The following is a 14556-nucleotide window of genomic DNA, read 5'->3' as shown; positions in this document are numbered from 1 at the left end:
AGGTCTCCTTATGGAATAGGTGCCAGCTTACTGAACAGGGAAAGCCGAGATTCGAACTGTGGTCTCCTTCATCAGACGCAAGCAAAACCCAAATAAAGGGTACTATACAGTGTATGCCTAAAAGAGGCAGCTATATGTCAAAACATGCACTGCCATAAGCCTTAATATGGATTACGGCAATAGTGGCGCTCAGACAGTAATTTGGGCGCCGTCAAAGGATGGAGCCCAAATTACTATAAAAACAGCTTAATTCGGCTGCTGAATTGCATCTTTCCCTTAAAGAGAACCAGAGACGAAGCATCCTCATGTATTTTATTACATTTATCAGTGGGAACATGACAGTAAACACCTACCCTGCTTTTAGTTTCATTCTTATCTGCTTAATTAGTCTATTATCAGCTGTGATAATAATCCCCGACTGGCTCAGTCTAGGTTTGACCTGGAATCATTCGAGCTGAGTCACTCTTCTGTGGAGTCTTTTCAAGCCCAAGCCTGCCACCTCCTGGATCAGATTTCCTGCTTTGCATACTGAGAGATGTGATGACATGGGAGGGGCTGCTGCTGCTGAGAGAGAATCTCTGAAACAGACACTTGTGGCAATATGATCTGTGTGCTCTGTGTGTGCACTCTGTCTGCATAGATACGGATGATGACTGCAGTTTCATTCCTATGAAAGAGACTTCCTACAGGCAGCTGCACATCTCACACCAAAATGAAAGCACACAGATGAAAGGCTGCAGCCTTTCTCATATAGCCTAGATAGCAGCCTAGTCTCATATAGCCTAGACGGCACATCCAGGACAACTCATAACCCGGAAGCAGAAGGGATTTGAGCCGGCGGCCATATTTGATTTTTCCTGGAGCAATAACGGATAAAAAACACTAAAAAAGGCACACCAGAGCGGTGAAATTATCAGGTAGAGCATTTATTCTTTACAAGCTATCGACTGATATGTTTATTTTGTGTGAAACGTTCATCTCTGGTTCCCTTTAAGTCCATGGCGGCTTGGAGGGGAAATAGTAATTAGCATACAGTACAGTAAAGTATCTGGACCCATCTAATAAAGTTCTCTCCAAAGCCGAACCTAGATAGCACCCCCAACAAAAAAGGGCCACTCTGCTGCATCAAATGTTTTAGCGGCAGCAAGTGACATCACTACTCGCAGCTTTTTGTTTACATGTTCAGCTTGCATGTTGGCAAAGAGCCTTCTAATATTTAGAGAAGTCTTCTTCACAGGCATAAAGCCCGTCTGGTCTCTGTGGATACGGAAAAATAATGACCTGATTGAGTCTGAAGGCCAGAGTTTTTGCCAGAATTTTAACGTCTAGAGGCAAGAGAGAAATCAGGCGAAAGGAGTCACATTGTGATACATCTTTGCCCGGCTTAGGGATGAGTTCTATGAGGGTTGTGTGCAGAGGGAAGAGTACCTTTATCAAAAGCGTCTTGGAAGGTCTGGAGCAATGGTGGAGCCAGGATTTCAGAGAACCGTTTATAAATTTCCCCAGGGATGCCATCAAGGCCAGCTGCGTTTTTATTGGGGAAGGAATGTATGCAGGGGCGTTGCTAGCACCAAAGATCAGTAGCACGTGCCCCGAATCTATTTTGGAGTGCCCCGGATGTCCCCCAGGGAGAGTCATGCATCAGGTGGCAGTACCCATCTCTAGCCACTTGGTCTCCAGATTCTGCTGACATCTCTTCTGGGCTTCTCCACTTAGTGTCTGAGAAGGAATCAGACAGAGCTCCTAGTGTCTGATTCTCAGGTGCTAGGGGGAGAATCGCCAACTACAGAGGATCTCTCTAGACTTGGAGAGTAGATGGAGGAGAAGTGTAGTTCCTCCCGCTGTCCTACACTGCTGGGAAGGGGAGGTTTGGGAGGAGGAACAGTGAGGACACACACCACCATGCATGCTCCCTATGGAGGCTCCACAGCTTCCAGCATGTCACTACAACACAGTCATAACCCCCAACCGTCCCGTTTTCGTCAGGACTGTACCGATTTTGGGGGGCTCTCCCGCTATCCCGGTATGAGCCCCCCAAGTCCTGGGCGGCACTGGCCAGAGAGGGTAAAACAAAATGATCGAGGGGCTAGCCGAGCCTAAGTGGGATGCGGGATGCCGGCAATACATTACTCCCTCCCTCCCTTGAAATCTGCCCCCTGTGTCATCCCCCCCCCCCCCCCCGTTAGCAGAGTGCGCAGGGCAGCGGAGCGGGCTGTCACCTTACCGGCGTCCATCGATGCGTACCGGTATCCTGCTTCCTGTGACGTCACAGGAAGCAGGAAGTTGATTGAAGCCAGATGTCGGTACGCATCGATGGACGGAGGTAAGATGGCAGCCCGCTCCGCTGCCCTGCGCACTCTGCTCATGGGGGGGGGGGACACAGGGGGCAGATTTAAAGGGAGGGAGGTAGGTAGTAATGTATTGCCGGCATCCCACATCCCACTTAGGCGCGGCTGGCGCCTCAATCATATTTTTTTACAGTGGCACCCATCCTCACCCTCCTCCCCACCCATGGGCACCCTTACCCTCCTCCTCACCCACGTGCAGGGTATATGAGGGTTATTTTTATTAAAAATTATAAGGCCATCAACCTTCATTAATAAAACATATTCAAAAACCATTATGGGAGGCGTGGCTAGGGGGTGTGGTTAGGGGTGTGGCCTGTGTCTCGATTTCAAATTTTAAAATGTTGGGGGGTATGACACAGTATGTCAGCATGTCACTGCAACAGTATGCCCCATAGAGGCACCACAGCACTCAGCATGACCCCACAGCACCCTGCATGGTGCTACACAGCACCCAGCATGCATTTTAATTTTGTAATAATGGAGAGGAGGGCTTAATCCAGCATTTTTATGGCCAGGCCTACTTAAACTGCTGTTTAGTTCATGTAAATTTTGCTCCACCCATGACCACACCCACATTATGGTGCTGCATGGCCACACCCATTTTCATCTGGAGTGCCCAAAAGTGCCCTGGATCTCTTAGGATCCTAGCAACACCCCTGAATGTATGGCTAGTTCTATACACTCCTGAGTGAGTTTGCCATCTAGTAGCTCTCTCTGGACTGGAACAAGTCAGGGCAGGTTGATTTCAGACAAAAAATATCTCTGCATCAGTTTGGGTGAAAATGGACGTAGAAGAATATAAATCTTGAAAGTATTCAGCAAATTGCTTATGAATGGCCTGTGATAATGTTCTAGGAAGCTTCTTTAATACTAGAAATAACACCAGAAGACACCATCCTATCTTGAGCCATTCTAGCTACTATAGTGCCGTTATCTCCCCTTGTTCATAGAGCAGTTGTTTATAAAAATACATTTTTGGCCTGTACTTTAGCCTGCATAATGTTTTTAAGTTGGAGTTGTGCTCCTCTCCATTCCCCCGTTACATCATTGTTTATTTACACTATGTCACTATGTCTCACCAACCACCATTGCACTGATGCCCCGTTTTCTACGTCATGGGATTTCCGTTTTTCTTCAGTGCTTTTCTGTTAAAAAAAAAAAAAAGTTCTGATTTTTTTTTTCTGATTTTGTATCTTCTCAGGTTGACACCACTGAACAGCTGAAGCGAATCTCTCAGATGCGTCTTGTCCAGTATCATTATAAGCCGGAGTTTGCTAGCACAGTAGGGCTGGATGACCGAGCAGAAACAGGTACAGTCAGTGTCACATATTGTAAAAGCGATCTAAAATGAAGACTCAAATACACCAGAATTCAGTATCTTCATAGGACCTTTTCTTAAAGGGGAACTGAAGGGAGAGGTATATGGAGGCTGCCATGTTTATTTCCTTTTAAGCAATACCAGTTGCCTGGCAGCCCTGCTGATCCTCTGCATCTAATACTATTAACCATAGCCCCTGAACAAGCATGCAGCAGATCAGGTGTTTCAGACTTTAAAGTCAGATCTGACAAGACTAGCTGCATGCTTGTTTCTGGTGTTATTCGGATACTACTGCAGATAAATAGACAAGCAGGGCTGCCAGGCAACTGGTATTGATTAAAAGGAAATAAATATGGCAGCCTCCGTATACCTCTTACTTCAGTTCCCCTTTAAATGATTTGTCGTTAACAAAAGTTTGCAACTTTTCTTTGGGTCGTACAAGACTATTGTGGGTTACTTGAAGATTAATAATTTACTTTACAATAGTTTACAAGGGAGGCAGACTCTGCAACTGGACGGGGGGAGCTGTAAGGGGTCCTCAAGTACTACTTCACTCCTTATGATAAAGGGGTCCATCCTAAAGATGAGATGCTTTTGTGGCTACACTTATTATGGTTGTGAAGATTATGCTGTCCATGCTTGTTTTATAACAAGATGGGCCCCCCGTCCTTGAGGGTCACCAGTGGTAGACAAGGGGAAGGATGTGAACATTGGCTTTGCGAGGGGGGGGGGGGATGGGGGCGGGCATGATTTGTAGTTAGGCCACTGATCCCTGGCAGGCTGGCACAATCTTGGGTCAATGTGAAGCCAGATATCTTAGCAATTAAAAGAGAGCACATTCAGATTTCATGCAGGTACTGTCCTGTCCAGGAATAGGATGTAACTGAAAGATGACAGTGCCAGCCAATTAGCTAGTGTACTGTTCTACAAAATGTAACACTAGCACCTAGTCGCAGGCCAACCTCAATGCCTAGTGTCCAACTCCCTCCCTTATAAAGTTCCCTGGTGTCTACTGCCCAATCCCCACCTCTATACAATTCCCTGGTGTCTAGGGACTCCCACCCTCCCACATAATACAGTTCCCTAGCATTTCGTGCTTTTTCCCTACTCCATATGGCCTCCCTGGAGTTCTAGGGCTTCACCTCCAATATAGCTTCCCTGGTGGTCTAGAGTGGGCAAACATAATACAAAGTGGCAAATCCACTTGGGGGCCAAATTTAATGGCACTGAGGGCCAGATTTGGCCTGCAGGCCTCAGTTTGACATGCATGCTCTAGAGACATCTAATCTTTGTTGAATGCAAAGGCAACATCCATGTCATCCAGTGTTCATGGGTACTGAAAGACAACAGAAGCTCTGTAGAGGACGCCACTGCTGTCTTGTTAACATTTTCCCCTCTTCCAGGAGTGATTGCTCAGGAGGTGCAGGAGATTCTCCCTGAGGCAGTAAAGGAGACTGGAGATGTGGTGTGTGCCAACGGTGAAACCATTGAAAGCTTCTTAGTAGTTAACAAGGTAGGCCTTATAATGAGTGTGTCACATGTACAATATGTATATTAATAGCTGATATTGATAAATCTGTCCAGTTTATGTGGCCAGTAAAGTCTTGCTGATTTCAGGTGTTTCTGGCTACTGTTATTAGTGTAATTAATGGGACACAAGGATGATGAGGGAGACCTCAGACACAGCCAGGAGGCCACTTCATAGACATAAGATCTGAGAGAGGGTTACACACTTTATTTCATGAAAAACATCATTTATGCACAAATCAATTACATAAATCATTCCATGATCTGATGATTGGGTGCCTTTTATCAAGGTAATGGTCTGTATGTAAAGGTATCCATTAACGGTGCAATATTTTCATCAGATACAATCATTCAACGCAGTATTTACAATGGAATTGTACAGAATAAAGTGCAGTGTTTGGTGAAAATCGATGTAAAACGATTCTTTGGTCAATTGAAAGTGAAAATTCGTATCTAAAGAGAGAAAATGTCCTACTCCCCCTGTTTATGGGAACAATTGAGAATTACCCTCGGATTACATTCGAGCGTAGAAAGAGCGTCGAACGATCACATCTGATGAAAAAATTGTACCATTAATGGGCACCTTTACATTGATAAAAGGGGCACTCAAAAGCTCCTCCTGGCCTGAACAGGCACAGCAGTGTTTTGTAGACTTGGCAGTTGCTATAGGTATTAACTTGTTAAGTAATGGTCGCTGCTTGAATTTCTTAAGTAAGGTGAAATCTCCAAATCAATGTTCTTGTGTCGTTTGACTGCTAGGAGAGAATATTCATGGAGAATGTGGGTGCCGTCAAAGAGCTCTGTAAGCTAACTGACAATTTAGAGACGCGAATTGATGAACTGGAGAGGTGGAGTCGCAAGTTGGCCAAACTTCGACGGCTCGACAGCATGAAGAGCACCAACAGGTATGTGTTTCATTCTATTATGAATTATTCTGGATGCTTATTTTCTTCAACCTTTATCACTAGTGTTTTACTATTTACACTATAACACAATATAAGTCTTGATTCCCTTTTTTTAACTCGTCCTTCAGTCACACAGGAAGTCAGTTCAGTCGGGCAGGAAGTCTTCCTTTCAAACAACGTCCTTCCAAAGTCATCGGCAAGGTATGCTCCAAGAATGTGATCCATAACATGGATGCCTTGTATCTATGTAGGTGTTACTAGAGGAGAAGAGAAATACATTTATAACACAGTTATAACAGTTACATCTATGCCAGTTTTGCTGTGTCTCGGTACTCCAATGAACTCAACTATTCTCCAGCCCTCAAGAAACGTAGTGAATTATGCCCTCAAAGCCGTATTCAGCAACTCAGCATACAGAGTAAAACAATGATTGCAGAATGCAGTAACCATTCAAAATTCACCATCTATTTTGACCTCAGTAAGCTGGATTCTGGTAGGTGGATTTCTTCACTTTGCACTTGGCATTTTGTGTTCACTCTGTTACTGCCCTAAAGAGGAACTGCAGTGAAAATAATGTATTGAAAAAAAAGTGCTTAATTTTTGCGATAATTATTTATAAATGATTTAGTCAGTGTTTGCTAATTGTAAAATCTTTTCTCTACCTGATTTACATTCTGACATTTATCACATGGTGACATTTTTACTGCTGGCAGGTGATGTCTGTGGAAGGAGATGCTGCTTTTTTGGTAGTTGGAAACAGCTGTTATTTCCCACCATGCAACAAGGCTCCCACACTGTGACGTCAGAATCATGGTCCTGACATCACTGTGGGAGGAGTTTTACTACAATATCAGCCATACAGAGCCCCCTGATGATCTGTTTAAGAAAAGGAAAAGATTTATTATGGGATAGGGGGTATCAGCTACTGATTGGGATTAAGTTCAATCAAGTTCTTTAAAGAGGCACTGTAGTGACAAATAGAAAAATGTAATACATTATTCAGGATACCCACTTTTATGTTAAATATCCCTGTTTCAGCATCAGAAACATTTATCTCTGTCTATATATTGCTGTATACTGGCATGTAGCCTTGCCTTCCCAGTGCCGCTTAGCCTAGGCTGTTAAGCTGTGCAGAATCCCTCCCCCGAGCATTTTGGGAGACCAGGTATTAGTTCCACTAGCTTTGGAATGCTCAGTAAATATAGATTTGACAGAGATCCCCTGACGGCACTAAAGAAGGTGCCACTACCTGTGATACATTTTAGAATGTAATTCAGGGTGAGGAAAGGGAAGGGAAAGATTTTACAAATTGACAAACACTAGCAAAATAATTTATGAAGTAATATTTTAAAAAACAAGCAATTTTATTATCCATGCATTATTTTCAGTAGTTTCTTTTTAAATTAGTTCACACAGCAGGCAGCAGAGGTGCATTACCTACTACACCAGCAGGGTCAAAGCAGACAGCAGAGGTGCATTACCTACTACACCAGCAGGGTCACAGCAGGCAGCAGAGGTGCATTACCTACTACACCAGCAGGGTCACAGTAGGCAGCAGATGTGCATTACCTACTAAACCACCAGTGTCACAGCAGAGGTGCATTTACCTACTACACCACCAGTGTCACAGCAGGCAGCAGAGGTGCATTACCTACTACACCAGCAGGGTCACAGTAGGCATCAGAGGTGCATTACCTACTAAACCACCAGTGTCACAGCAGACCGCAGAGGTGCATTACCTACTACACCACCAGTGTCACAGCAGACAGCAGAGGTGCATTACCTACTACACCACCAGTGTCACAGCTGACAGCAGAGGTGCATTACCTATACCTACTACACCAGTAGGGTCACTGCAGACACAGCAGAGGTGCATTACCTACTACACCACCAGCCTCACAGAATACAGCACAGGCAGATTAATCACTACATCATCACTGTCACTGCAGTCAGTAGAGGTGCATTACCAGGGCTGGATTTGTACTCTTTGCCGCCCAAGGCCACTGTCACCAGCCGCCCCCTTCAGTATAGGTAGCCTGATGAACCCCCCCCCCCCCCCCTCCAGTATTGGTAGCCAGATGACTCCCTTATTTCCTCCCTCCCCCCCCCCCAACCTTTCAGTATTGGTAGCCAGCTTGCCTCCACACCGCAGCAACCATCAATGTCACTGACATCTCCGCTCTTCTTCAGGGCAGAAGCTCCGTCTCTATCAGCCACCACAGTCAGGTGCTTGCCCGATCTTGCTTGCAAATTCTGCACCAGTGTAGCCTGCTGCCCACTCGCCCCTTGCTCCAGTGGTGCCCTAGGCCATGGCATAGTGGCCTTGGCCTAAATCCGGCCCTGCGCATTACGTACTACACCACCAGTGTCATATCAGGCAGCAGAGGTGCATTACCTACTATACCAGCAGTGTCACTGCAGACAACAGAGGTGCATTACCTACTACACCACCAGTGTCGCAGCCGACAGCAGAGGTGCATTACCTACTACACCAGCAGTGTCACAGCAGGCAGCAGAGGTGCATTACCTACTACACCACCAGTGTCACAGCAGGCAGCAGAGGTGCATTACCTACTACACCAGCAGGGTCACTGCAGACAGCAGAGGTGCATTACCTACTACACCAGCAGGGTCACAGTAGGCATCAGATGTGCATTACCTACTAAACCACCAGTGTCACAGCAGACAGCAGAGGTGCATTACCTACTACACCAGCAGGGCCACAGTAGGCATCAGAGGTGCATTACCTACTACACCAGAAGGGTCACTGCAGACAGCAGAGGTGCGTTACCTACTACACCACCAGTGTCACAGCAGACAGCAGAGGTGCATTACCTACTACACCACCAGTGTCACAGCTGACAGCAGAGGTGCATTACCTACTACACCAGAAGGGTCACTGCAGACAGCAGTGGTGCATTACCTACTACACCAGCAGGGTCACTGCAGACAGCAGAGGTGCATTACCTACTACACCAGCAGTGTCACAGCAGGCAGCAGAGGTGCATTACCTACTACACCAGCAGTGTCACAGCAGGCAGCAGAGGTGCATTACCTACTACACCAGCAGTGTCACAGCAGGCAGCAGAGGTGCATTACCTACTACACCACCAGTGTCACAGCAGACAGCAGAGATGCATTACCTACTACACCAGAAGGGTCACTGCAGACAGCAGAGGTGCATTACCTACTACACCACCAGTGTCACAGCAGACAGCAGAGGTGCATTACCTACTACACCACCAGTGTCACAGCTGACAGCAGAGGTGCATTACCTATACCTACTACACCAGCAGTGTCACTGCAGACAGCAGAGGTGCATTACCTACTACACCACCAGTGTCACAGCAGACAGCAGAGGTGCATTACCTACTACACCACCAGCCTCACAAAATACAGCACAGGCAGATTAATCACTACATCATCACTGTCACTGCAGTCAGTAGAGGTGCATTACCAGGGCTGGATTTGTACTCTTTACCGCCCAAGGCCACTGTCACCAGCCGCCCCCTTCAGTATAGGTAGCAAGATGACCCCCCCACCCCACCGTGCCCTCTAGTATAGGTAGCCTGATGAACCCCCCCTCCAGTATTGGTAGCCAGATGACTCCCTTATTTCCTCCCCCCCCACCCTTTCAGTATTGGTAGCCAGCTTGACTCCACACCGCAGCAGCCATCAATGTCACTGACATCTCCGCTCTTCTTCAGGGCAGAAGCTCTGTCTCTATCAGCCACCGCAGTCAGGTGCTTGCCCGATCTTGCTTGCAAATGCTGCACCAGTGTAGCCTGCTGCCCACTCGCCCCTTGCTCCAGTGGTGCCCTAGGCCATGGCATAGTGGCTTTGGCCTAAATCCGGCCCTGCGCATTACCTACTACACCACCAGTGTCACATCAGGCAGCAGAGGTGCATTACCTACTATACCAGCAGTGTCACTGCAGACAGCAGAGGTGCATTACCTACTACACCAGCAGTGTCACAGCAGGCAGCAGAGGTGCATTACCTACTACACCACCAGTGTCGCAGCCGACAGCAGAGGTGCATTACCTACTACACTAGCAGTGTCACAGCAGGCAGCAGAGGTGCATTACCTACTACACCAGCAGTGTCACAGCAGGCAGCAGAGGTGCATTACCTACTACACCAGCAGGGTCACTGCAGACAGCAGAGGTGCATTACCTACTACACCAGAAGGGTCACTGCAGACAGCAGAGGTGCATTACCTACTACACCAGCAGTGTCACAGCAGGCAGCAGAGGTGCATTACCTACTACACCAGCAGTGTCACAGCAGGCAGCAGAGGTGCATTACCTACTACACCAGCAGGGTCACTGCAGACAGCAGAGGTGCATTACCTACTACACCAGAAGGGTCACTGCAGACAGCAGAGGTGCATTACCTACTACACCAGCAGTGTCACAGCAGGCAGCAGAGGTGCATTAACTACTACACCACCAGGGTCACTGCAGACAGCAGAGGTGCATTACCTACTACACCAGAAGGGTCACTGCAGACAGCAGATGTGCATTACCTACTACACCAGCAGGGTCACTGCAGACAGCAGAGGTGCATTACCTACTACACCACCAGTGTCACAGCAGGCAGCAGAGGTGCATTACCTACTACACCAGCAGTGTCACAGCAGGCAGCAGAGGTGCATTACCTACTACACCACCAGTGTCACAGCAGGCAGCAGAGGTGCATTACCTACTACACCACCAGCCTCACAGAATACAGCACAGGCAGATTAATCACTACATCATCACTGTCACTGCAGTCAGTAGAGGTGCATTACCAGGGCTGGATTTGTACTCTTTGCCGCCCAAGGCCACTGTCACCAGCCGCCCCCTTCAGTATAGGTAGCAAGATGACCCCCCCACCCCACCCCACCGTGCCCTCTAGTATAGGTAGCCTGATGAACCCCCCCTCCAGTATTGGTAGCCAGATGACTCCCTTATTTCCTCCCCCCCCAACCTTTCAGTATTGGTAGCCAGCTTGACTCCACACCGCAGCAACCATCAATGTCACTGACATCTCCGCTCTTCTTCAGGGCAGAAGCTCCGTCTCTATCAGCCACCACAGTCAGGTGCTTGCCCGATCTTGCTTGCAAATTCTGCACCAGTGTAGCCTGCTGCCCACTCGCCCCTTGCTCCAGTGGTGCCCTAGGCCATGGCATAGTGGCCTTGGCCTAAATCCGGCCCTGCGCATTACGTACTACACCACCAGTGTCATATCAGGCAGCAGAGGTGCATTACCTACTATACCAGCAGTGTCACTGCAGACAACAGAGGTGCATTACCTACTACACCACCAGTGTCACAGCTGACAGCAGAGGTGCATTACCTATACCTACTACACCAGTAGGGTCACTGCAGACAGCAGAGGTGCATTACCTACTACACCACCAGCCTCACAGAATACAGCACAGGCAGATTAATCACTACATCATCACTGTCACTGCAGTCAGTAGAGGTGCATTACCAGGGCTGGATTTGTACTCTTTGCCGCCCAAGGCCACTGTCACCAGCCGCCCCCTTCAGTATAGGTAGCCTGATGAACCCCCCCCCCCCCTCCAGTATTGGTAGCCAGATGACTCCCTTATTTCCTCCCTCCCCCCCCCCCCCCCAACCTTTCAGTATTGGTAGCCAGCTTGACTCCACACCGCAGCAACCATCAATGTCACTGACATCTCCGCTCTTCTTCAGGGCAGAAGCTCCGTCTCTATCAGCCACCACAGTCAGGTGCTTGCCCGATCTTGCTTGCAAATTCTGCACCAGTGTAGCCTGCTGCCCACTCGCCCCTTGCTCCAGTGGTGCCCTAGGCCATGGCATAGTGGCCTTGGCCTAAATCCGGCCCTGCGCATTACGTACTACACCACCAGTGTCATATCAGGCAGCAGAGGTGCATTACCTACTATACCAGCAGTGTCACTGCAGACAACAGAGGTGCATTACCTACTACACCACCAGTGTCGCAGCCGACAGCAGAGGTGCATTACCTACTACACCAGCAGTGTCACAGCAGGCAGCAGAGGTGCATTACCTACTACACCACCAGTGTCACAGCAGGCAGCAGAGGTGCATTACCTACTACACCAGCAGGGTCACTGCAGACAGCAGAGGTGCATTACCTACTACACCAGCAGGGTCACAGTAGGCATCAGATGTGCATTACCTACTAAACCACCAGTGTCACAGCAGACAGCAGAGGTGCATTACCTACTACACCAGCAGGGCCACAGTAGGCATCAGAGGTGCATTACCTACTACACCAGAAGGGTCACTGCAGACAGCAGAGGTGCGTTACCTACTACACCACCAGTGTCACAGCAGACAGCAGAGGTGCATTACCTACTACACCACCAGTGTCACAGCTGACAGCAGAGGTGCATTACCTACTACACCAGAAGGGTCACTGCAGACAGCAGTGGTGCATTACCTACTACACCAGCAGGGTCACTGCAGACAGCAGAGGTGCATTACCTACTACACCAGCAGTGTCACAGCAGGCAGCAGAGGTGCATTACCTACTACACCAGCAGTGTCACAGCAGGCAGCAGAGGTGCATTACCTACTACACCAGCAGTGTCACAGCAGGCAGCAGAGGTGCATTACCTACTACACCACCAGTGTCACAGCAGACAGCAGAGATGCATTACCTACTACACCAGAAGGGTCACTGCAGACAGCAGAGGTGCATTACCTACTACACCACCAGTGTCACAGCAGACAGCAGAGGTGCATTACCTACTACACCACCAGTGTCACAGCTGACAGCAGAGGTGCATTACCTATACCTACTACACCAGCAGTGTCACTGCAGACAGCAGAGGTGCATTACCTACTACACCACCAGTGTCACAGCAGACAGCAGAGGTGCATTACCTACTACACCACCAGCCTCACAAAATACAGCACAGGCAGATTAATCACTACATCATCACTGTCACTGCAGTCAGTAGAGGTGCATTACCAGGGCTGGATTTGTACTCTTTACCGCCCAAGGCCACTGTCACCAGCCGCCCCCTTCAGTATAGGTAGCAAGATGACCCCCCCACCCCACCGTGCCCTCTAGTATAGGTAGCCTGATGAACCCCCCCTCCAGTATTGGTAGCCAGATGACTCCCTTATTTCCTCCCCCCCCACCCTTTCAGTATTGGTAGCCAGCTTGACTCCACACCGCAGCAGCCATCAATGTCACTGACATCTCCGCTCTTCTTCAGGGCAGAAGCTCTGTCTCTATCAGCCACCGCAGTCAGGTGCTTGCCCGATCTTGCTTGCAAATGCTGCACCAGTGTAGCCTGCTGCCCACTCGCCCCTTGCTCCAGTGGTGCCCTAGGCCATGGCATAGTGGCTTTGGCCTAAATCCGGCCCTGCGCATTACCTACTACACCACCAGTGTCACATCAGGCAGCAGAGGTGCATTACCTACTATACCAGCAGTGTCACTGCAGACAGCAGAGGTGCATTACCTACTACACCAGCAGTGTCACAGCAGGCAGCAGAGGTGCATTACCTACTACACCACCAGTGTCGCAGCCGACAGCAGAGGTGCATTACCTACTACACTAGCAGTGTCACAGCAGGCAGCAGAGGTGCATTACCTACTACACCAGCAGTGTCACAGCAGGCAGCAGAGGTGCATTACCTACTACACCAGCAGGGTCACTGCAGACAGCAGAGGTGCATTACCTACTACACCAGAAGGGTCACTGCAGACAGCAGAGGTGCATTACCTACTACACCAGCAGTGTCACAGCAGGCAGCAGAGGTGCATTACCTACTACACCAGCAGTGTCACAGCAGGCAGCAGAGGTGCATTACCTACTACACCAGCAGGGTCACTGCAGACAGCAGAGGTGCATTACCTACTACACCAGAAGGGTCACTGCAGACAGCAGAGGTGCATTACCTACTACACCAGCAGTGTCACAGCAGGCAGCAGAGGTGCATTACCTACTACACCACCAGGGTCACTGCAGACAGCAGAGGTGCATTACCTACTACACCAGAAGGGTCACTGCAGACAGCAGATGTGCATTACCTACTACACCAGCAGGGTCACTGCAGACAGCAGAGGTGCATTACCTACTACACCACCAGTGTCACAGCAGGCAGCAGAGGTGCATTACCTACTACACCAGCAGTGTCACAGCAGGCAGCAGAGGTGCATTACCTACTACACCACCAGTGTCACAGCAGGCAGCAGAGGTGCATTACCTACTACACCACCAGCCTCACAGAATACAGCACAGGCAGATTAATCACTACATCATCACTGTCACTGCAGTCAGTAGAGGTGCATTACCAGGGCTGGATTTGTACTCTTTGCCGCCCAAGGCCACTGTCACCAGCCGCCCCCTTCAGTATAGGTAGCAAGATGACCCCCCCACCCCACCCCACCGTGCCCTCTAGTATAGGTAGCCTGATGAACCCCCCCTCCAGTATTGGTAGCCAGATGA

At 48.9% G+C, this 14556-nt stretch overlaps 1 protein-coding gene across 5 annotated transcripts in view; it reads left to right on the top strand.

The window, feature by feature from the left end:
• MYRF (myelin regulatory factor) overlaps positions 1 to 14556 on the top strand; it is a 257540-nt gene that overhangs the window by 207621 nt on the left and 35363 nt on the right. For all 5 annotated transcript variants that reach the window (XM_068260423.1, XM_068260425.1, XM_068260424.1 and 2 more), the window contains 4 exons: positions 3550 to 3658; positions 5070 to 5179; positions 5953 to 6098; positions 6227 to 6299. In XM_068260423.1, coding sequence (XP_068116524.1) covers positions 3550 to 3658; positions 5070 to 5179; positions 5953 to 6098; positions 6227 to 6299 — 438 coding nt within the window. The remainder of the gene's footprint in view (positions 1 to 3549; positions 3659 to 5069; positions 5180 to 5952; positions 6099 to 6226; positions 6300 to 14556) is intronic.

This window comes from Hyperolius riggenbachi, chromosome 11 (assembly GCF_040937935.1).
Source record: "Hyperolius riggenbachi isolate aHypRig1 chromosome 11, aHypRig1.pri, whole genome shotgun sequence".
Taxonomy (NCBI): Eukaryota; Metazoa; Chordata; class Amphibia; order Anura; family Hyperoliidae; genus Hyperolius; species Hyperolius riggenbachi.
Note: the sequence above shows the minus strand (reverse complement) of the source record. Positions and strands in the feature narration are given on the sequence as shown.